This window comes from Hipposideros armiger, unplaced genomic scaffold, assembly GCF_001890085.2.
Source record: "Hipposideros armiger isolate ML-2016 unplaced genomic scaffold, ASM189008v1 scaffold_574, whole genome shotgun sequence".
In the NCBI taxonomy this organism is placed as follows: Eukaryota; Metazoa; Chordata; class Mammalia; order Chiroptera; family Hipposideridae; genus Hipposideros; species Hipposideros armiger.
This window is the reverse complement of record NW_017731924.1, coordinates 176,121-200,578: the sequence shown is the minus strand read 5'-3', so window position 1 is coordinate 200,578 and position 24,458 is coordinate 176,121. Positions and strand designations below refer to the sequence as shown.

The 24,458-nt window shown below is 49.2% G+C and overlaps 1 protein-coding gene across 6 annotated transcripts in view; it reads left to right on the top strand.

Annotated features, from left to right (window-relative positions):
* The window catches only part of FAM135B (family with sequence similarity 135 member B), a 216,657-nt gene extending 194,065 nt beyond the window's left edge, over nucleotides 1-22,592 (top strand). For 5 of the 6 annotated variants that reach the window (XM_019624056.1, XM_019624058.1, XM_019624055.1 and 2 more), the window contains 10 exons: nucleotides 707-780; nucleotides 1,469-1,623; nucleotides 5,724-7,707; nucleotides 9,550-9,716; nucleotides 10,572-10,663; nucleotides 11,670-11,767; nucleotides 13,058-13,209; nucleotides 15,600-15,710; nucleotides 17,314-17,427; nucleotides 17,580-22,592. In XM_019624056.1, the coding sequence (XP_019479601.1) occupies nucleotides 707-780; nucleotides 1,469-1,623; nucleotides 5,724-7,707; nucleotides 9,550-9,716; nucleotides 10,572-10,663; nucleotides 11,670-11,767; nucleotides 13,058-13,209; nucleotides 15,600-15,710; nucleotides 17,314-17,427; nucleotides 17,580-17,785 (3,153 nt within the window). In that variant the 3' untranslated portion in view covers nucleotides 17,786-22,592. Of the gene's footprint in view, nucleotides 1-706; nucleotides 781-1,468; nucleotides 1,624-5,723; nucleotides 7,708-9,549; nucleotides 9,717-10,571; nucleotides 10,664-11,669; nucleotides 11,768-13,057; nucleotides 13,210-15,599; nucleotides 15,711-17,313; nucleotides 17,428-17,579 lie in introns of those variants that run through there. The other variant, XM_019624060.1, reaches the window with a different exon arrangement.
* The last annotated feature ends 1,866 nt before the right edge of the window (nucleotides 22,593-24,458 follow it).

Below are 24,458 nucleotides of genomic sequence, written 5' to 3'. Positions count from 1 at the left end.
TTCCATAGACCTGAGGGCTAGTCCTGGCGCCACCATGAACTTGCAACTGAGATTTTATGAGCTCACTGAGCCTCTCAAACCCTGGCTGTACCATCCATAAAATGCCTCCCTTGGCGACCAGATGATAGCAGAGTCCGTCTCAAGGGGTATTACAAGTGCTCTGTAAGTGTTTTGAAAAGGTGTTTTCCAATGTAAGACATCACCCCAGGTGTATTTCTTTGCCTCTGGCTTGCATGCATATGAGCAAGTACTAATGCGTCATAAAAAATGGTGGTCTCCTCATTTACAGCAAGAGGACCAAACAGCTGAATCCACACGAGCTTACGGGACACATGCGCATGACTGGCTTTGCAAATTCTGTTTCATCTATCTTTATTTATGGTCCCTGTTTTCAAGTGTCTTATATTCTAGTAGAAGAAATAAGACCTAAATATAAAAATGACAGAAAGCAATGCGAGAACATTCAAACACGCATTAAACTGTGCCCGTAAACCAGGCTCGGGCTAGAGCTGTGAATGAGGGCGGGCTGGCCGTTGTGGGAGAAGAGAAAGCCTGATGCTTCGTCACCTCTGGGTGTGGGCTCAGCTCTCCTCTCCTTAGTATCTGCCACTTACCTCCCTGGGCCTCGATTTCCTTATTAAAGAAAACAAAACCAAGGTAGTATCCACCGAACGAATTAAACGGTCTACATGATTTTACTCCTCAGGTCCGAAGGTTTTCCGAGGCCTTCTTTTACATGGAGCACCAAAAACTTGCAGTCCTGACCTTCCAGGAAAACCTGTAAGTAACCCATAGCGTGCCCACGCCACTCCACAAGTAGGCAGCCAAGACAGCCTTGTTCAAAGCCCCTTCTCCCGTTCATCTCAGCCAACCCAAGTTCAAAGTCCTGTTCCTCCATTTATGTCCAGTGGGTCCCTGAGAACGTTATTTTTACGTCACTCTTGTTTCTTTATTGTTTTTATTTTTATGTCTTCTAAACCTCACCTAGTCTTATCTTCCTTTAAATGTGAGGACCGAACTGAGAACGTCCCTATCTATGGAATGCAGCGTGTAAGCCACAGACTGCTCAGAAACACTAGGTGAGGGCCAGCGAGTGACACAGATGTGACTGCACACACAGCCATAGAGGACACGGCAGGGGACAGAGTAATGGCATTGTCCTCATAGCTCACTCATGTTAGTGGAGAAACAGGCAGGATGGAAATTATATCGTTTTAGGTGGTGACAAGTAAAGATAAACAAATCAAAGCGAGGACCTAGAAAGTGATGAGGCGGGAGTACGGCCCAATTCCTCATCAATGCTGAATACCTAGCTCTCTGAAGAGTAAAAACAAGGACTCCACACTCAACTCTGGTCTACAGGGTTTGCTGACCATTTTCTGAATGTCTCCTTGGGATTGGGGGTGGGTGGGGAGGCGATTTTAAAGCATTTAAATCTTCCTTGGACGCTCACCCGTGCTTTCCCCAGAATACAGACCCACAGCCAGCTGTCTGTGGATGTCCGGGACTCGGAGTACCTCACCACCATGCCCCCGCTGCCCGCGGAGTGCCTGGACATCGACGGCGACTGGAGTACCCTGCCCGTTATCTTTGAGGACAGATACGTGGACTGCCCTGCGACAGGTGAGTCGTCTCTGTCCTGGGGACACTCAAGAACAGGGCTTGCCACGGGTGTGCACTCAGTTGTCCTGTTCCTGTGCCAACAGCCGTGGGACCAAATTAATGAAGAAACGCTTTGTTAGTTTCTGGAGGAGATGCAAAAACTAAGGTTAAGCTAGTTATGTGAAATGACTTTGCTTTGGTGAAACTGACAAATCAATGTAACAAAAGGACAATTATAGTAAATAGGAACTTCCCGACTGCTTCTGATGCAAAATGGTGCCCAGTGCCTCAGTGTGTCCACCTACAAAATGGGTGCCTAATTCCCTCTCTCATCAGAGTGCATGAGCCATGGATGGATGGAGATCCTTTCTCACCTTGAATGTGCAATTCAAATATATAAAGTCATTCCTAGCTAAACTTGAGTAGCATTCGGTCAGACTACTGTGGAGTGCTTGCTTTATGCCAGGAGCCAAGCAAGGTATTTGAGAAAGTGGACTGCATCCATATATGCGTCAGTGGATGAGTGATTCATTTTAGGGAGAAAAGATAGCATGTTTGTGTGTATTTTGTTTGTGTGTATGTATGAGCGTGCACTGTGTTTTGCTGCTGTCGCATCGTTTGTTAATGAGCTGGTAGGTCACCTGGCGAGAGCCTGGTGCAAACTGGACATGAAGTGAATGTCAGTGCTCTGTCCCCACCCCCTCACACACGGCTCTGTCATGGAAATCAACACACTATTACAGATGACAAAGCTGAACTAGACCCCTGGTCCCTTAAAGGACCAGAAGGTGCCAGCCCCTTTGCTGGAGGTCTTATGGGCTTTATCTTTTTAATCCTCTAACCAAAACCTCACAAGCACTGGTTCCCAGAGAGAAACTGAGGCAGGAGTAGAAGTATGTATTTGAAGATCATGCAGCTCATGAAAGGCAACATCCAAAGCCAAGTCGCTCCATCCTCAAAGCCCATGGCCCTGCCACCTTTGTGAGGCACTTTCAAACATTATGCATGGGAGCTCATCATATAAATGAGGGGTCACTTATATTTCAGAGCATCTGCAATGGGAGATTTGTAGGGTGTCTTAAAAGTCTAGGTGACTTCCAAGGACAGAGCAACCTTGCAAAGGGCTGATGCTATTTGGTTCTTAGTTGTACCCTGACACCTAGTGTCAGCACTGGGTATGACAGCTGAATTGTGGACCGGCTGTAGAGATGGCAACCACCCCAGCTGCTCAGAGCTTAAAACTTCGCATTGCGACTCTGTGTGTGTGTGTGTGTGTGTGTGTGTGTGTGTGTGTACATAAATATGTTCATCTTCATTATAGTTAATATAATTTAACTCCAGAAAATTTGAAGAGTTAGAGAAGAAATTTAGAATAAGCACCCTCTATCAGACCCTCTAATGTTATCATTATTAATTAGGCTTTGTTGCAAATTGCCTTATAGTCTTTTTTTTCTATGCGTATTAATAGATACCCTAGTGGCTAGGAATCTCAGTCCCTCAACTGTGAGTGCCATTATATCGCCTATCTTTATTTTTTTTATACATCAATTTCATGTCAGCTGAACGCCACTCATCACATAGCGTTAGCTGGAAAGTCAACCTCAGTCCTTCTGGGGCTTCCCTGCCCAGCCCTTGCCCACCGTCTGCCATGTCAGTGTCCTAGAGTCCTACACGTCTGTCCACGCAGGTCCCTGTAAGCCCTGTGTGGTCCACATCTACAGAGAACGTGAGGGTCAGCATCTCTTGCAGCCTCTGTATTGTGCATGGGCTGCAGACCTCAGCGATGTGGAGACCCAAGCGTTTCTGTTCCCATCTTCCTAGAAGGCGGTGGCTCTCAGAGGCCTGGCTATCTCCCCAAGGCTCCTCCCCACAGACCTCTCACCTGACCCACCCCTACCCCCAAAACAACTTTTACAGAGTTATGTGTCCCCACTCAAATTAAAGCTTCCCTAGGCCCCCTTGTTCTTTTGCAATGTGCTTTGATGATTCTTTAATCCCAAGGCAAAAGCATCGGCCAATAAAGAACTATTTCCTTTTTCCTGAAAGGCTTGGTGACCTACATATTTACAACTTGCAATGAGGTCCTCAGATTGGCATTCCATTCTTTTAGTGAAAAAGGGGTCAAAGAGGTGCCTTTCTATATTAAAATAATCACATTCATCCATGGTTTGCTATAGTGCCTGGGCTAGAGCACCTGCTGTGTGCTGGGCACTCAAAAATTCTGTCTCTGTTACCTGTGATCCCTTCTCCACCCACCCCCTCGCTCCTCAGTCCCAGGGGGATTGAATGATTTCCCTAAGGCTTCAACAGTTGGCCAGACTGCCTGGATTTGAATCTTTTCCCCCAACAATTAGTAACTGTGTGAAATTGGGCCAAAGAGTTGTATATTTTATTCCATAGCAGTGGATAGGTCCGTCCACAGAACACTTAAGAGTGGCTAGCACAAAGGAAGTTATGAGTGCTTGTCAACTGATACCATTCGTTCATACCTGGCTCCAAGTCCATTCTCTTTGAATTAGATCCTTTGCTACTTTCCTTCTCCCCTAGTTGTAGTAGTGAAAGCGAACTGTTGCTGTTTCTACCGTCCACTTTCTCTCTGGGCTTCCTGATCCTCTCCCAAGAATCCACCAATCCACCTGTTACCTGTCATATAAAGACCAGACTCCTCATTCATACAGGGCATTCGAGTTCATCCCTATTGTGGGTTCTCTCTACCTGTCTAACCCCACCCCACCCCCAACTTCCTCTGCACACTCTTGCTCCATTCACGTGGATTTAACCAAGCCTGACCAGACCGTGCACCCCAGACTTCACAGCCTTTGTCCATGTTGCTCCCATCCTAATATGACCTATGACCTTTTTCTTGGAAGAAGATTAATTCCTACTCTCCAGGACACAGCCACATTCTTTTGGTGGGAGAGCCAACTCTACTGTACATGCATATGCTTCTCAGTACTTTTAATCCCTTGAAGGCAGACATGGGTGTATGATTATAACTCATCCTCCATTCTCCTCTTCCTAACCCATGGCCTCGTATCCGGCTTTACCTGTAGCACATGCCAGTGTGCTATTTGTGGGACTAAATGACCTGAACTTGTATTTTTTTCCAAACCCACACAATCGTTAATGAGGGTGATACGTCTTTCTTTTGCTACATTGCTGCTCTGTTCTCAGTTCATTTGATGAACACAATCAGTTGACTACATGCTAGCCATGATGCTACCCTTGGGAAAATAAGTATTCATAAAACAAACCCTCCTCTTCAGTGGGACCAAGAAATGCACAGTGGGTCGTAGTGTGGTGGTAGATGTGTGACAGTACATGTGCACAGAGGTGATGCTGGGAATTTGCAACAGAGAACGTCTAACTTGCTGTAGAGTGTGGGGACATACCACCAGAGGGAGGCATGTTTGCTTAGTCTCTCAAGATGCAAAGCACGTGTCCAGCTGAGGAAGTCATTGTTACATTACAGTCATTACAGTCATTATTCTAATCCTTGACGCAACCATAAAATTCATGCAAAGGTATGAGATGAGGCTGTCTCAGAGTCTCTTGCAGCGTTTAAGTGTCTCAATGGTTTACTTCAAGGTAACATTCAATAATGATTATAATTGTTTTACTTCTATTAAACCATATGGAGGATTTAAAGAAAATAGAAGACCAGCCCACCTTCTTTTCCTTGGTGTATATGGGAATTGAAGCCTCAGAATCCAGAGTTTTTATTGGGGTTTCATTATGTAGGTGTGATTGATTGAATCACTGACCACACAGCTGAACTCAATCCCCAGCCCACCTGTCCTCACAGAGATTGCACTGGTATCACCTGGCCAGCTGGTTGCATGGTGGGTCTTTCTGGCATGGCCAGCCCCCACCCTGAGTCATCTCCTTAGCATAAACTATCAGAGGACCCACCCTGAGTCCCCTGGTTAGTGTAAGCTATCAGGGCCCGTCATGAATACAAAGACACTCCTATCATTTGGGAAATTCCAAGAATTTAGAGGCTATCTTCTAGGAACCAGGAACAAAGCCCAGCCAAATTCTTCATGCTACCATCAGGCATTTGAATAATTTGTGACTATAGATTCTTAAACGATATTTCATTTTTTCCTGTCTTTTTGTAGGGCATAATTTGAGTGTTTACCCTAACTTTGATGTCCCAGCAACAAGTCCCACAAAACTGAGTCTAAAACACAGGGAAGAGAACCAGGTTGTAAATAGAAAATCGCCTTTAAGGGAATGCCTCGTCTTGCCCGCCATGAAACCGTCCCAAACGGACTCTGATGAAGAGGTGATGAGGTGTCCGGAACCGGATGAGAATGTAACCAAGGCAAATCCCGTGGACGTGTGTTCTGAATCTCAGGTGTATCTGACAATTGGGGAATTCCAGAACAAAGAAGGTGTGCCTGAAGATGAATGTTGGCCTGGCCAAGGGCCTGATGTCAGGACGCACCCCCTGACAGATGAGGACCTGCCCAGGAGTCCAGGCCCAGAGGATGCACTCACCTACATGGATGTGAAGTCCGGCACTAAGCGCCCCCGCAGAGCTGAACCCACAGCGGCCCCTGGTGCTCAGCATGGGGGCTTTCGGGACAACTGTGAAGTAGACAGAACTCTGCTAAGTGAAGGGGAGGCAAGTGGGAGTCGTCCATATGCTATCTCTTCAGAGAAAACAGCGCCCCACGAGGTAAGGACTGTAGAGAAGGGAGTTGACCGAGACGGAAGGACGCTGCTAAGCCTCAAGCTCCCCGCCAGTGAGCCCGGCGACCCACTAAACGCTGCATGGAGGGACTCCCTGGATGTCAGGGCTTCCCCCAAGGACCCGCCCACAGAGGAGCAGGAGGAAGTGTCAGTGGTTTCTGCGGAAATCAAGCGGTCTTCTTCCCTCGTCTCTGACTCAGGCATTGAGAGTGAGCCCAGCTCCGTGGCCTGGTCCGAGGCCCGAAGCAGGGCCCTGGAGCTGCCCAGTGACCGGGAAGCCTTGCACCAGCTGGTGCGGAGACAGGCCCTGCACAGGAACTCCTTGGAGGGCGGCCGCACGGAGAGCAACACGAGCTTGCCAAGTGGCATCCAGGCGTCCCTCACCTCCATCAGCTCTTTGCCTTTTGAGGAGGAGGAGCGGGAGCTGGCACTCACCAAACTGACCAAGTCCGTGTCTGCACCCCAGATCAGCAGCCCAGAGGAGCCCGCTGCAGACACGGCTGCTGGACGGCAAGGGGGAGGTTTTACGGAAGCTCCAGCTGTGCGCCTCCAGAGCGGAGAGCCTCCAGGACGGGGCGTTCAACTTGGCGGTGGCTCCAGCACCCAGGACGCTGAGGCGGCCCATCGTCTCGTGGAGGTGGCTTTGGATGCTGCCCCCCAGCAGGGCCCTGGTTACATGGACATCCCCAAAGGGAACAAGAGCCACTTTGACCCCCAAGGACCCTGCTGCCTTGACGGCAGGACCGAGAACCCTCCAGGTGTTGAAGCCAAAGATCTTAACTTACAAGGGCCATATGTCGCAGCCCTTGAAAACCCGAGGGACAGAGCTTTTCCTGGAGCACGAATGGAGCCCCCAAAGAGCATGTTTGCAGACCTGAAGGCGGGGAAAGGAGCTCTTTCCAACAGCGACAGCTCAGATGCTGAGAGCCCCACTTGTCACACAGTGCCTGGGTCGAGTCGTACATCAGCTATTGATGCCACCAACCCGGATTCAGCCGGTGAGCGAAGCAGCTCCCCTTTCATCAGTGACGACAGAGCTTCGAGTGGAACAGCGAGCACCTTCCTGGAGGCTGGACACGAAGCAGGCACTGTGACTCACTCCACTGACTTCCAAGTTCAGAGGAACCAAGAGCCAAGGGCAGGCGCTTCCATCATGGTGTCCCACCTGACCCCTGCAGAGACCTTCACTCTGGACAGCCTGACGGCCGTGGAGGTCGTCAACCTGTCTGTGTCTTGCACTGCCACCTGCCTCCCTTTCTCCTCTGTGCCCAAGGAGACCCCTGCCAGGGCTGTATTCTCCTCCAGACAGACCCCTGTTCCCATCACTCATCAACCTGTGGGTTCCTTTGGGGTCGTGTCTACTCACTCCAGCAACTTGCGGGATGAAGTCAGCGAGAGGATGTTTAGGTAAGTGTGCTGGTGGGGTTCCCTCCCCAGCACAGTCTCTGAGATGTTAGCACATAGCTCTCAATGTCATGCAGACTGTTTCAAAATTGAGATACTCAGTTCTGTTCTCATCTCAATCATGCACTCACATCATACAGGTCAGAAACGTAGAAGAGCATAAAAAAGTAAAACTTATCAATAAGCCCATCTCTCAAATATGGCCACTGTGTAAGTTCTTCCACATGTTTTTCTATTTGCATCTCTATTTGTATTTTCTTTTATTGCAAACATAGGATAATCCTGTGCACACTAAGTTTTTTCAGCTTAGTATATTGGATATGTTTAAAACCTGGTTTTGCATTATCATGTTGATGTTAAACAATATTCCATTGTGTAGATGGACCATGACTTATTAACACAATCCTTTAAAGATGGGCATTTAAGTTTTTTTCAGTTTTTATTATGATGAGCACTTCTCTCATGAGCATCATGGTACCTCTAACTTTGCACCTTTGGGGGACAGGACGGCTTCTTCAGATTGGCCCCGTGAGCCCCTTTTCGTGTGGCCCTTATGTTTATCTTTCCTTCTGCAATGGCAGAATCCACCCCTCACCCTTGTGCTGGGTTTGTATTCAGATGACTCCCTCACCTATAAATTATATATTTGATTAAGTATAGTATAGAATCATCTTATCAAAGCATCCCATCTTATTTACTCTTTTGCAAAATGCTGAAGAATGACATATGAGTGATACTGGCAAAAGAAATTACACAGACAGGCCCACTGTGGATCGCCATTTTACGAAGAATATTAAATACCCTTGAGGTGCCCATGTCGTCAATGTAACAAACACTTAGCAGGCACTTTCTGATGCCCGGCCAGTGCCATCCTGGGTGTTATTGTATTTACAGCCTATCAGGGGGACAGAGGATGAGAGGAGTAAATGAGGGCGTGGGGAAAATGGGACGGCTCCTGTGTGCATAGCTGAGCCAGGAGGGGAAGGACCTGATGACTGGGGACAGCGAGTGTCAACAGAGATGGTGGCCGAAGCTTTTTGAAGATGACACCGAAACTGAAAAGAAAATATGAGACACGATGGTGGTGATGATGATATGGCTAGTAATAGATAACATTTTTTTTTTACTATTTAATCTGTTTCAAGTACTGTTCTAAACATTTTGCATAGATTATATCATTTAACACAGAGAATGACTTTATTAATTAGACACTGATCCCATTCCCCTTTTACAAACGAAGACACGGAATGAAGAGAGGTTAAGTAATTGGCCCACAGCCAGAGGTGTCAAAGCTGAGACTCTGACCTTGGCAGCCTGATGCCTGAGCCCAGGCTCGTAACAACCATCTTGTCCGATGACCAGACAGAGAACATGGTGACCAGGTGGGAAAAGGCATTTCTGGCAGAATAGACCCAAATGCACGGAGGCACGGAAGCCAAGCAACATAATTCACGCGAGGGAGGATGAGAAATGTGTTGTTTTTGGAGGCTTGGAGATGATGTTGGAGAAGTGGGTGGAGGCCATGTCATGGCGGCTTCGTAGGCCAGGTTAAGAAGCGTTCACTCTGGGGAGGACTTTTTAAACACTGTGTGGATCCTTGCCGCTGGATAGAATCTTGGATGCCTCATTCAATGCAGGCGCCGCACAGAAATCTACGGGACCCAAAGCAATGCAGCCTTGGGGTTTCCCAGTGTGTCCTCCCGCTCCTTGCTCAGAACCAAGCTCCCCTCACTAGCATCTCCCCTGAGGCCTCATGTCCATCGCTCCTGCATCCCAGCTCATCTCATCTCCTATTCGACATGGCAATGCACAGCGTGGCTTGTGATTAATTAGTGTGTTCTCCAGTTTTTATCAGGCCAAAGAAAAATTTAAAAAAGAGCTGAAGATTGATGGATTTCTGTACAGTGACTTGTCCGTACTAGCTTCTGATATACCGTATTTCCCACCAGAGGAAGAGGAAGAAAATTTGGAAGAGGGGATTCACCTGGTGGTCTGCGTTCACGGCCTGGACGGTGAGTCCCCCAAAGGCCTCCTCCTCGAAACGCTGTGCTATGAACAATGGAGGTCATATAGGGGTGAATCTGGGTCAGGTACTCCTTCAGCACATGTCCCGTGAGCTACTGGGGGATGACGTAAGGATGCCGGGTCTATGGCACTGGCGTGGCCTTGCTCCCGGAGGAAAGATCTCTCTGGCACGAGAATCTGTTGAGCAAATGAAATGTGTAGATGAAATGCGTAGATGAATGAATGGATGGAATGAAGGAAGGGAGACACGAAATGTGTTCTTTGTGCCTCTGCTATGAGTAGCGGCCTCCAATTCTTAAGCCCTCCATCCCTGATGGTCACTTTGGAGCAGGTGGCACCCATGGCTCCTGTCCCTGAGGGCGACGCTGATTCTATTGTAGATAGCTGCACCCCGGCTGGCCCGTTTGGGAGACTCGCTGACTCCCTGGAAGTGGCAGAGCTATTGTAGATAGTCTCTGTACTAAATGAGACATTTGAGAGGGGACTTGTGGATGTCACATTGCTCCATGTCAGCCGTTAAGTGGCGCCACGAGTAACGTCCCGAGTAGACAGAATTGGCTGTGGCCGCAGTAGGAGGTGGCGTATGTGGAATGTACACAAGCCACGTGCTTGTAGATCACGGAATAATTCCACTGAGGGGGGTCTTCGAGAAAGGGCTTGATCCGGGGGTGGGCGCGGGGAGCTGCCCGGGACCAGTTGGGTTGGACTTGTTTTAGTTGTTATTGTCTGCTTAATGAAAAAATGGGAAATGGAGGGATGGGAGAAGAAGGGGAAAGAAATCCCTGCATGTCAGCCTTTACATGATTAACTAGGGTCTGTGCTGGGCTGTTTGTCATTTTTAGGGAACAGTGCAGACCTCCGGCTGGTAAAGACTTTCATAGAACTGGGGCTTCCTGGAGGCAAACTGGACTTCCTCATGTCTGAAAAGAACCAGGTATGACAATCGGAGCATCAGAACTGAAAGAGTCCCGGAGTCACATCTTACATGAGCCTCCAAAAGTCCCAGGCACAGGTCCTGCCAGCAGGAGATCTGGCCTGCGAACATGGTTCTTTCTTCGTCCATGGACACTAAGAAACTGATCAGGGTGCTTTATGCCTCTGCTACCTCGAGGTCCATTTATGTCAGGCGACCATGAACCCTAACGGCCTTCCCCTCACCCCCTCTTCTCCCTCACCCTGACGAACACTCACGAAACCTTTTGTTCCCCTTTGTAGCTTGGAGCTCAGTTCAGCTCCCGGCAGCCCACGACCTCATAGGACAGCTCCACTTATGAGGAACTATTTCTTTTATGTTGACCCCAAATCTCTCTCCCTGCCGTTTCCACCTGCATTTCCAAAAGTTAGTCCTTGATGTTAAATAAACCAATCTAGTGTGTCTCCTCCATGTCTGCCCTTTCAGATAGTCAGACATGGGTGACATTGCACGGTCCCTTATCCTCCGACCACCCTTCCTGAAACACAGATGGCTTTGTGGTCCTTCTCAGAGCCGATGTCTGCCCATGGCAGTGTGGCCTAAGGGCTGTGCTGGAGAGGGGGGTGGGCTCTGGAGTCAGGTGGGAATGGCTGTGAATCCTGGCTCGTGCCCCGTGTCACCTCTCAGGGCCTAGTTCCTTCCCTGTGACCTGGGGACAGCAGCACCAGGGCGCATGTGTGACACCGGCCCCATGATGCAGCAGCAGGCTCTGCACGTGCGCTACTCTCCATCAATTCCACTTCTCCCTTTTGTTGTCAGCTGCTCTCCTGACTGAGGATTCTTCAGTGTCCCCAAGTTTCTTCACCAGAGCCGCAATCTGTAGACCCTGTTTCTTGACACTGACCTCCAACCTGTAACCCCAATGTCGGGCTTAGGCGCACCCCTGGAATGTGCTGTGGTGTTTAATGGGGGACCTGGCCTTGCTCCAACCCCACATGACCCCACTGTGTCCTCTGTCCTCTTTCAGATGGACACATTTGCAGACTTTGACACCATGACGGATCGGCTATTGGATGAAATCATTCAGCACATCCAGCTGTACAACCTGTCCATATCCCGGATAAGGTAAAAGGAGGCCTCAGGCAGTTCATGCTGGCGGGAGCGGGGGTGGGGGATGGGGCTGATGTGTCTGTTGTGTACAGGTCAGCATGAAGTCCTCTGTATGCCACCAGGGTAAGGTGACTTGGGACATTTCATAGAGTAGATTCTTCTCAGAGCAGCAGTGACTAGTGGGGCTACTTGGCACCCCCATATCTGTCATAGCACGTGTGCAGGAGAATATACCTTCTCTAGCTCATGGAATGAGATGTGGCCCTAATCAAATATTCCTAGGTTTGAATTATTGTCCTTCTAACACTCACAAGTCTGAATCCTGACGCTGCCATGCAATGCTTTGCACACTTTCTAAATCCCGGGGCCTCCTTTTCTGCTGAGTGGGCCAGCACTGAGAGGATGTGTTACATGGCGGGATGCATTCCTGCCCAATAAGAGAGTTTCTGTCGATGCTAACTGCGTCCTTCCACCATAACAGATAACTTGGCTTACACGTTTAGATGATTCCGGTGGGAGTGAATAGCTTGCACTTGGAATGGGTGGGTACAGCGGTGGGTCCTAAAGGGCTTTCCCGCTTTAGGCCTCAGAGATAAACTATCACTCTGTATTTCACAAAGGAGGGTTCAGAGGCCTGCAGAGGTTGGGGAAGAATCAAAGGGCACCATGGGAAGAGGAAGGGTGGCGTCCCTTTTCTGTAGTAGGGTTTCCATGCACATTGTTTAATTTGGAAGCACTGATGTGCTGGATTCATGCACCTGTGAGGAGAGGACGGTGGGCACAGAGCGTGTAGGAGGGGTCCACCGGTGCAGGCTGAGAGCGGGCAATGCGACAGATTCATGGTGGAAAGAGGGACGAAGGAACCAGGAGCGGTGATCAGGGGCCAGGCCCTGAATGGCCGCCTAAGCCAGGTGGAAAATTGGGGCTGTATCCTGTGAATGACCAGGATGGTTCAGTGCTCAGATGTGTGTTTCAGGAAGGACCCCAGGTGGACTGAGAGGAGACATGGACACCGGGCGGGGGGCTGTTCTAACAGTGCAAAGCCGGGCACGATGCCCACACTTCTCCTCTGACCACACTGGGCGCAGAAGCTTCCATTCACAAAGATGCCGTCTCAGGCTTACCATGGCCAGAGCTCGGAAACCTAAAGGGGAGGAATTAGTGGCCCCCCTTCATCTGGCCAGTCCCCCTAAATCTGGTGGGAGGCAGAGGGCGGCTGACCCGTTGGCGCTCCCAGAATGTCACGTTCCCGACACCTGGCCTTTTGACGTCTCACTCACTGGCACCGGTTCCCCCTCTCCACAGCTTCATCGGCCATTCCCTCGGTAACATCATCATCCGATCGGTCCTGACGAGGCCCCGGTTCCGGTATTACCTCAACAAACTCCACACGTTCCTGTCGCTGTCGGGGCCTCACCTGGGGACCCTGTACAACAATAGCACCCTGGTTAGTACAGGTAAGGCTGCCCCAAGCCTCATCATTTCTCAGAGTTCAGTCGGAGCAGAGGGGACAAGCAGCCAGAGGCAGATGACCTCCTTGATGGAATCTTGTGACTTCAGAGCGTCTTCATAGCGTGGGGCGATGGAAAGGCACCTGGGCTGAGCAAGACACCCTTTCGTTTGTGCACAGAGCGAGGTTAGACTAGGTGTCTCCCAAGGTCTCTTCTGCCTACAGCCACCTGTGAGTGTGAAGGCGAGGTCCCTGGCTTCTGGCTGGCAAGGGCTGAAGAGACATAATGCTGTGGAGGAGAGAGCGTGGCTGGCTCAGTCCACCCGGGCTGCTGTGGGGCCTTGCCAGCAGCAGGTGTTCATTCCTCACCGCTCTGGAGGCTGGGCGCTGAGACGGGCAGCCAGTATCGTCCGGGGAGGGCCTCCCAGGTTGCAGGCTCCTGGTTGGACCTCAGGCGGAGGAAGGGGCGAGGGGGCTCTGTGGGGTTTCCTCTGATAAGGGCACTCATCCCACTCATGGGGCTCCACACTCGTGATCTAAGCACCTCCCGAAGGCCCCACCTCCACATACCATCACACTGGGGGGGTAGTTAGTAACATGTGGATTTGGGGGAACAAACAGTCTTTAGCACTCAGCTGGCAGTCTGTGGGGCAGAGCCTAGAGCAGCGGGCTTGACATCAGGTCACTTCTCACGAGCCTGTGGTGAAGCTCTGGCCAAGACAGTTCATCTCTGTGCTACTGAGTTTCCTTATCTTTAACGGGGAGCTAATGTGTGTGTGTATGTATGCTTATACATCAGAATAGATGCATGTATGATATATAGATGTATATATGTGTATCTCTATAAACACATATATTATGTATACATACGTGTGTGTATTTGCACATGTGTGTGTGTGTGTGTGTGTGTATCATAGGATTGTTAAAGATTAAACAGGAGAAGGGGAAAAAAACGTTAACAGGTATGGAAGGTTGACTGTAGCCAAATTCTGTGCTTCTTGCTGGAATGTAACAGCACAGCCCCAGCTCCGAGGCTCTCGCAGCCCCCTCTGTGCTATGCGGGGGCGACCTCACAGTGGATAAGGAAGGGAAGCTCGATGAATCTTCAAAGGGGAGCAGAAGTTCCAGAGCAGCACACAGTAGGACAAGTTTTCTGTGCAGCAGAAACGGAACATGTAAGAACACAGAAGCGTGTTATCAGCCAACCCCAGGGGGCTCTTCATGACAGAAATACCACAGGATGACCCAAGGGCTAGGAGATGCCAGTGAAGCGCCCAGTGGGAGCCTGAGGATGAAGGGCCTCACGTGACACGATGAGGAGACAGACTAGCCCCGCAGACCATATGGCTGCTAATAACAGGTGGTGACTGTGAAAAGGACATGATTTGGGGTATGGCTGCCCGAGTAGGTCGTTGGGGTTTTGCGTAATAATAAATAGTTTATTAAATCATATTCCTAAGGAAGACTTCAATAGTCCTGATTGCCCCCATTCCTGATGTGGCATCTAGAGTCACCTCTTGTGGGGTCCCCGCTCCGTGCCCACCACTGCTCCCTCACTCAGGGAAAGCGGGGCTGCGTGCTTGCCTCGCCTGATGTGGGCTTGTGTGTCTGCTCTTACGTTATTTTAAGGACATTATTTGTGAGTTATTTGGAAGTTTATTCCTCTGTCACCCCATCTTTCCTCATAAATCAGGGAAGCCCTCTTTCAATAGAAACAAGTGATGTAAGCCACAATTAATTTTTTTTACAATTATAAAGTAATCTTGCAACATTATGACAAGCTTTAAAGAGAGATTACCGAGAATTCTTCCAATCTAGCATATCCAGGGTAATTTTGTACAATTCACTGTACCTATCTGTCTGCAAATACATTTACACAGCAGAAATAAAAACAATAGCCACACAATTGTATCTTGTTGACTTCCTTGCAGTTTTGTCAAACTTATTTGTGTGTGTGTGTGTGTGATTGGGACATAATAGGCATACTCATCAGGGTTAGTGTCAGCATCACCGTAGTAGGTGAATGGATGGACTCTGAAATGAAAGGTCAGTGTTAATTTTTCTATCTTCTACATGGATCTGTAAGGAGTGTAGTTACATACTTTTCTGTATTTAGGATTGTTTCCTTAGCTTAGATTTATGGAAGGGGGATGCGTAGATCGAAGGCTGTGGACAGTTTCGTGACTCCTGGAGTCTGTCGCCACGTCATTTTCAGGATGGTTTTATAGCCCTGCCCCCAGGACATAAGAATACAGGCATCCTTCTAACTTCCTGGTGTTTTCTAGAAAGGCTGATATGCTCTTCTTTTTAAGCTAACTAAACATCCCCATCGAATGCTGACCTCTCCCCTTTTGCTGTCCCTGTTTCATGTGTTTCGTTTTTGTTTTGTTTTCCTAGGCTTGTGGCTCATGCAGAAGTTGAAGAAGTCGGGGTCCCTCCTGCAGCTGGCCTTCAGGGACAACACTGATCTGCGCAAGTGTTTCCTCTACCAACTCAGCCAAAAGACAGGTGAGTGGCTCTCTGGGCAGCTCCCAGGTGTGGCCCTGAGCGTGAGATGGGGAGCCACCCCTGCGGCCCCAAGTGGCGTCCACGCTCCCTTGATTTCCTCTGGAGGCCCAGCGTGCACAGGCTCTTCACTGGGCAGGAGACCATCATCTGCCTGAGAACTCAGCCACTCCTGGGCCACCTGCCACATGACGTGAGATGGGGGTCACAGATAGGGGCCCAGGTGTGTGAGGGGGTTCACCTCTATAGTAGAGCTGGAGCCCCTGTTCCCTACCAATCTTTTAACTTTCTAGTCACTCAGGTTCAGGGTCTGTGGGCCAACTCACAGCTCCTTCACTCAGGTACAGATCCACCTATAAAATGGGCAGATAAACACTGTTTATTTATGTTGCACTGGGGAAATGGGGGTCCTTCCCCGGCAGGCCTGACAGCACCCCCTCACCCACACTCTGCAGTGAGGAAGCTCACAGAGGTGTGGAAGCCCCCAGCTGTCTGGGAATAAGCATCGGACACCAGTGGTTCCCCGACTGGGCACAGAGGTCACCGATTGGCCTCCCAGTCCTGCTGGGCAAGTCGGCCTGGCCCGGGGCTGTCCCCAGGTCCCCAGTCATCCCTCAGTGTCTAAACACTGGCTCTGTTCACATCTCTGCACCTCCCTGAACATGAGTCTGGCATCACCACGCACTGATGTATGACTTTCAGCAAGATCCTTAGCCATCTGTGTGTTAGGTGACCTGCCAGGGTGATGCCCACTGGAGAAGAAGTGAGGGGTGCGGGACTGGGCAGAGGGGAAGTGAGGTGGCAGTGTGGTCACCACACAGACCTGAGTGACCCCACCCATGGAGGGGCTGGAGCTGGTGCAGATCCTAGAGCAGGGCAAGGGCCAGCCTTCACACCCCTGCCCTGTACCAGCCTGTCATGGAGGCAGCCTGACACCCTAGCCATTGTTTTTGGGATGTGATCTTGGATGAGAGGACCCACTCCAGTGATCGAGTCCCCTGAAGGGACACTGGGCTGATTGCAGTCCAGAGCGGGGTCCTGGGAGGGGCCTAAGTGGCACACTGTAGTGCCTGGAGATCGCGATGGGCTCCGAGAACAGCAGGAATATACTCTGTTCAATGTAGAAGACCCCTCTATCTGTGCAGGCAGGGAGGCGGCTTCAGAGGCTGTTTTCCTAAAGCAGGTGACATGACAGGGGCTGGCCTTAAGGGGGCTGTTGGGGTGGAGAGTGGGAAGCAAAACACTAGATGTATTTCCTTACAGGCACCTAAGTGTTCCTAGCCCCTGAGAGCGTTCTTGTCCCTTATGCTTTGCTTGTCTCGCTGTTCAGAGTAGCTTGCCATGGGCCTCCTTAGCTCCCATGCCCGACGAAAACAAAGCCCTCCTCTTCCTCCTAAGGTACAAAAGCTACAGTGTAGCAAATTCTTTTCTCCACCTCACCAACCAGAAGGTCCCTAAGCCATGTCACAAGTAGCATGTGAGGAATCTGCTTGCATTGTCCCCTCCCCCCAACCCCCCACCCCAGGGCAGGTCCCTACAGTATGTGCAAACCAGAGGGTGTGTGTTGGAACTCCCTGGGTCAAGTCACCCACCTGGCTTGTTGCAGGTCTGCAGTATTTTAAAAACGTCGTGCTGGTGGCTTCTCCCCAAGACCGCTATGTGCCATTCCATTCAGCCAGGATCGAAATGTGCAAAACTGCCCTCAAAGACAGACACACGGGTAAGCCGCATTGCATTTCTATGATTTAAGCAGCAAAAGTAAAGTCATGAGGTTCCTAGGAGTAGGAACCCAACACACGCCCGGTGACTGTCTCGAGGTTGCTGTGCCACGTGCAGCCCCGACGCCCTTCCTGTCCTCTCCCCTTCCCGCAGGGCCCATCTATGCGGAAATGATCAACAACCTCCTCAGCCCCCTGGTCGAAGCCAAGGGCTGCACTCTGATCCGACACAACGTATTCCATGCCTTGCCCAACACTGCCAACACCCTGATTGGCCGAGCAGCCCACATCGCCGTGCTGGACTCGGAACTCTTCCTGGAGAAGTTCTTCCTGGTGGCGGGACTCAACTACTTCAAGTAGCGGCCTTGAGGGAGCTGGCATTGGGGAAATCGCCAGGAACGCTGACGACCTGGGAGCGTTTGAGCTGAGACATCCTTTTGTGGACCTCTGCCATTCCGGAGTGGAGCCCATAGGGACAGAGGGTGGGGTAGGACCGGACTTTCGAGGTGCTTCCAATTTGGAGATTTGGGGAAAGCTGAACCCGTCATGTTAAAGACAACCGACTTGGTCCGAACCTGTCTCACCACCGGAGTCTCCTTCAAGATGCTTTGTAGGGAAAAGAGGCGAAAATAAAGAAACGATACTTGGCGTGGGGGAGCCCACCTTTTTAACCACCACTGGCTCACGGTTTAACTAGAGGTGTCCAGTATGTTACTAGCTCATAGCTTTATCATTTTCGATTAAATTAAGTGCACACAAGCATTTCAGAACTCAGGTTAACCTCTGTGCAGAGTGAACACATTTGTGTAAATATAAATCTTAATAGATTCAATGTGCCACTTGTTCCAGAAAATGTGATGTCCATGCTCTCACTCTCTCCTCATGTTTTCTCGACAAGGGGCAAAGGAATGCCCTGTAAACTCCACTTTTATTTCCTAACAGCAGGGGGCGATGTAAGTTGGGGCGGGGCATAGACGTGATGCTGTGGGTGCAAGTTCGTTACAAAGAAAACTAACTAGAAAAAGAACATGGAGATTGAGTTGGGCCATCCACTTCTCCAGACTTTTTCTGTGCATGGCCTTGGTCCGTCGATGACTTGAGGGGATTGCTTAAACCTCTGTCTGTGGGAGGGAAAGCTGGCTTAAACTAAAGCTAGCAGACGGGGGCGGAGGGGGGGCACTGAGATTAATGCACATATGTGTGAAGCTCCGGCTGGTGTACTTCCAAAGAAATACCATGTGAGCATTTGATGCAATTGCAAAAAAATTAAAACCATTAGCGTAGCCAGCTGCTGCTCCTCTCCGTGGAAGGAGAAAAAACATCTCAGTGGAGGAGTGCTGGATAAAAAACCTCAGGGGAGCTCTAAGAAGGGTGCTGGTTATCTTCCAATAGACATGTCTTCTTGCCTTAGGGAAACAAAGGGCTAGGAAAGGCCACCATTGAGGAAACTCAAGAGTGAGGTCAGAGAGGAGAGCAACAGCCAAAGGGAAGACGCAAGTTGTTGTTGGTATGTGGTTAAGCGGAAGTTTTGAAACTTACCAGGGTGTTTCATATGGTCCCAGAGATGGAGTCCGCTCTGTGGGCTACAGGAGGCCCAGAGACTCACTTAGCTGTGTTAAAGGAACACGTCAGCCGGGATGGCGGGGATGATAAGATGGGAGACCCGTCTTCTGCACGTGAAAGCTCCCGCTTCTGGAAAATTCCCTTTTAAAGTGTGGAAACTCACCTGGGACCAGATTCCTGGTCCCGGCCCCAGGACCAGGCCCCTAGGTCACCGACACCATGGTAACAAAACCAAGGAAATCTTGGCTCATCTGAGAATTTTATTTCTTTGCATATTAACAGTATGGCTTTGGAAAACAAACCAGGCCATGGGAGACACGTCCAGGTCGGCAACTTTGCAGAACAGACGTGTGGATTTCTTGAGACAGAAAAAAGGGGGCGGGGGTGGTGGGGCTGGACGCTCTACAAAGGCAGACTTCCACACAATGGATTTAGAGTTTCTCCGTGGGTCTTCCTCGAAGTTTCATTGCATCCTAGCCTCAGCACAGAGGGCACCCGGAAGTCCTCTGGGCACTTTCCCACTGGGTAGTTTTCCAAGTTCCAAATGGGCTTAGATAAACTATGTCACTCATGAGCAGTGCCGACCCAGGAGGAATTTGGTCCCTGCCGACCAGCCTGTGATGTGGTTTTCCTGGCGAGTGGCCAGGCTCAGGAGCCTGTAGCGACGCCTCCTTCCGGGCCCCCTAAGGAGCCCTGCCTGTCTGATGAGTGCATTTTGTTTTGTTTCCACTTCCCATCAGCAAAGTTTGTCATTCCCTGGTCCTTTGAGAGACTGTGTCGCCGGCAGTTATGGAGCTAGGGTGAGTCTGATGACCATTGTCTTTTCCAAAAGCCAGGTGCCATTTTTAACTTTAATATGCTGCCTGGACATAGTGAGAACTCATGGCAATAAATGTCCAGCTGCATGGTGCACCTCTTTTTTTTATAGGGGTGCTCTGCTGTCTTTGTAACCCTCTCTGGCCTCTTAGCTTCTATTATAATTGTGTAGAAAGGACATCTCAGTTGTAAATAAGAGTGTCAAGTGCCGTGTTATCATGCCTCATTCGAAAAGGCTTTTTTATGTGTCTTTTTATTGAGTATAGATATCAAAGATATATAGATATATATATTATATATATACACATACAAAGTATATATAATATAAAACAGGGACATTCTGTTATTAATGATGCAAATTATAAACAAAATGCCTGCCAAGATAATGGTCTAGTATGTCTTCATTCTTGGCATCATTTTTGTTTTTTGTTTTTATGATTTGCTAAGTTCCTCAGAACTAGTTAGAAATCAAAATGACCTATACTGAGATTAATTGGAATTTGTCATTCAGAGAAGCCGATGTGAACCTAAAGTTACCCTGGGGCAGACTGATTACCTCAATGGTCAGGTGGAAAGCAGCTGGGTGCTCGGACCCTGGGGAGAAGGCGGAGTAACTCACTCCTTTCTTGTTCCTTATCACGATGTCTTCATCTGTGTCCTTGTGGGTCTCCCGCATATGAATCTATGTCCTGGAGAGCAAGAACCATGTCTAAGTTATCACTGTACCCCTATTGCTCTACCCATTGCCTGGCATAGAGTTGGGGTTCAGTAAGTGTTCGCTGAGAAGGGCCTGTTTGTCGTTGGAAGCTCACGCTGTCTTCTTTAGCCCGCAGCCAATCCACAGCAGCTGATTCTCTTACAGGAATGGTTTGACTTTGGCTTATGTTGATCCTCTAAGCTGCTGAACTTGTAAGAGGAAAGTAGTTTCAAGAGATAAGACATCATAGTGGTCCTTTTCTCTAATGGAAAGAGCCACCTATATCTCTGGGGCATGCTTCCAAGACGAGGAGGCGGGGGAGTGGGTTAAGTTTTCTTGTCTCTATAATAGATTTGAAAGTATCTACTTTGACAGGTAGTTGGGAGGATGGATGAGAAGGGAAGAGCCAAGTGTCTGGGACAGTGCCTGCTTAGAGGAGGTGCTTTAAACTTTGGGGAGGTACCGTAGGAATATTCTATAACAAAAGGTTAGCTATAGGAGATTTTCTTGATGATTAGTTAAGAAAATGTTACATGGCCTCAAAGAAATTCCTACATGATGGCTTGAGGGAGGTCACCTTTTTGAAACTTTAGGCTCAAGCTTCCTGCACTCACAGCATTTTATTACGATTCCAGGAGCCTCCAAACTGGCATTTTTCTAGCTCAATTCAGTGCATGACTGGATGATCTACATAGTAAAACTATTTCCCTGCTCAGGGTACACTGTAAGCCATTGCTGAGACTTAGGGACAGACTGGAACTAGACGATATGACATCTGAGTTAAGGTGTTTGGAAGTCTGAATTCTGTGTGTCACTCAGCATCTTTTGATTGCTACACACTGAAAAGATTTTAGCCCAACGTTAGATTTGTTGCATACGGCAGAAACCCTGCTTTGTCCTTCTTGCTCTGCAGAAGTTGAGTATAATTCAGGTACGTCTGACAACCTATGCATATGTCTTTGCTTGTTTTTTATTCTTTCCTTTAAAGAGAGCACCTCATTCTGTCCCGTATCCTGTCTTCTCTGTATGTAAGTTCATATGAAAGTCTGATTTCACCTTCACAATGTCTCCGTGACTTACACTTGAAGGTATTTCTTTTTGAACAGTGATTATTTAAGCTCTGCCTGTTTCTGTGCTCAGCATCAGTGGCTGCAGAAATTAACCAGACAGGACCCTGCCCGTCCTTCAAGAATTTACTGTCTAGTGAGGGGAACAGATGCCCACTTAAGCAGAAGGATGTCCACGTAGAGAGAATAATGAGGCAAGAGAAAAAGGCGGGAAACATTGAGAATATTATCATCCCAGCACTCTTAAAAACAAATCATACTCCTGGTATTGGGGTTTTGAGGTCCCATGAGGGTCTGAAAGCAGAAAACCTGCCCAGGTAAGATGTCACAGTGAAATCAGCCATGTCACTCAGGTAGGACTTCAAAGCTTCTTCGGGGCTACCACCCCCAGGTCAGTGTCAAGTTAGGAAATTTGCAAAAAGAGAAGCTAAATAGTGCATAATACAGCCCGTCTGTCAAGAAGCGCCTCCTCCTGAGAGGCATATGCCCTGTCGGTAGGACAACGTCTTCGAAGGCTCTGTGGTGTATCTTTCTACTTGTTTTCAAATTAATAGACACACGTAGATGATCAAATGAGACACACCGATAGTGTCCACAAGCACTACCATGCTCAGACTTGACCAGGAAAACTAGCCTGTGGCTTGTGGTCATTGATCACACAGGGCAGGGCTCTGGGATTGTATTATTTTATTTTATTTTTAGTTTGGTTGTTTTCAAATGTGAGTGGCTGCATTATGGAAGGGAGGCAGGGTCTTTGGCATGGTCCCTTTCTCTGAAGAAGGCCTGAATGTATAGCTTGATGCCACTGTGAATTCCTAACGTGTCTTTATTGTGGTGACAATATCTGTATACAATAGTTACAGTCTCCCGCACACCCTTGCAAACTGTAAAGCATCAGTCATAACGAAGTTATTAGTGCCGATATAATTCTACTATTTTTCTACATGGGCTCTTTGGTTGGCATTTTGTGTAGCTCGTGGTGTGTATAAATGAAAACAACGACAATAAAAATCCCCTGACTTTCTTTTTCCAGGACTTTGTGTTTATGGAATGCACAGCACACACTCTTGAGGAAGGCACGTAGGGCTGAAGGAATTCCTTCTGCCTTTGCTCAGAGGACATCTGGAGTATGGTGGCTATTTCTGGGACACACACGGTGGGAAGGGCTGAGAGTGTCCTGGGCGGCCAAGCAGAGCAGTGAGGGAACTCCAAACTGGACAGGACAGCTCGGGGAACCGGACCTGTCATTATGTGAACAAGAGACCCAGGTCTTCATCCTTATGTTCCATGCACCCTGATCACTGGGACTTTTTAACAATCCGAGCTGCTCCTTCAGGTGACAGGAGGGATGTGTTCCTGGTCCCCGGATGTTGGCTTGGCCGAGTGGGTCTAGAGGACCAGAGATGGCACAGTGTGGGAGGGCCAGCCCATGGTTTCCTGAGACAGGGAAATGCTGGTCATGAGTGTGGCAACCTGGGCCCAATTCCAGTAGAAACTGCCCATGACCATAGCCCCTGCTGGGAAAGGAGCCCCCAAGTTGTTCTGTAGTCGGTGTGGCATGGTGTCTACACTACGTGACCCCACTCCCACTGGCCACTGCTCCCAGGACCAGGGATGGACAACCGAGCCAAGGACCGAGCTTCTGTTGGGCTAGTGACCTGTGATAGACAGACAGACAGACAGGCAGGCAGACAGACAGACAGCTAGGCAGAATAGGGGTTGGGAAATTAGCCAAACCAATATGGCTGGCTCTGGAATCTAAACTGGGCAATGTAGTGGGAGAAGTGGACAGACAGAGACAGCTGGAACCAGTGGCTGAGTCATCGTAAAGGGGGCAGAGTGACAGGTGGCTCTGATCATATTGCTGACAACAAGGTGGCCAGCCCCTGGAGCTGCCTGGGGCTCCTAAGAGCAGGCTCTGTGGGGTCACCAGAAACCACAGCTCTGGATTTCCCATGTGTCATCAAGGATTCTGTATCTGAGTGAAACTCAGGGCCCCTGAAAATGGGGAGTGCCAATGATGTGACTCAGAGTAAAAGGTGTTAGCTTCAACTATCAGCTTGAACACATATCCTTCCCAATTTTGTACCCTATGCTTTTCGTTTGTTTGGTTGGTTTTTTTTAAAGGTCTTCATTGTCCTGTCAAGCCTGTGAAATAGGGAAAGCAGGTAGTATTTTCCCCAATCCAGACAGAAAGAAATTGAAACTGGGAGGCTTAAGAAATTAGCCCCCTATTTCTAAGACAATTGGTGGCCAAGCTAAGACAAACCCAGCTCTCATTTTATGCACATATTTTGAGAGTTTCTGGAGCCTGCCACTGATGTTTGAAGTGTGGGGGCAAGACACATGGCAGTTCTCCCAATTTACAAACGGTGCCCCAGTCCATTACCCATTTGGAGCCCTACCAAGCCCTGTAAGGCACCGCGGTCTGATGGGCGAGGAATCTAAGGCACCGAGAGTTTAAATGTTCGAACAAAATGACGTCTCTAATAACTGGGAAAAAACATCACTCCATGCCCAATCTCCCCCTCTATTAAAATGTTGATGGAGATGCAGCTGAAGCTATTATGATGGCTGGTGTCTAGGATCAGGACCCCGGGGAGGGCCTTGAGGCAGAAGCAGGAACACACCCAGGCTCTGGATGAATGGGGGCAGAGGTGGGGGGCACTCTGAGCCCGTCTCACCACTTGCCTGAGGCGTCTATCTCATAGGTCCTAAGTCACTGAGCAAATGTGACATGCGGGGGGTTGTCCCTGAGCAGCTAGGGTCAGCAGCATTCACTGGGCACCATCATGGATTCTGAGCAGCGGAACACAGAAGTCAAAAGAGGTAGAATTAGGGAGGGGCAGCATGACTTTCTAGGGTTTTTAGCTGGGATTAACGCGAATGA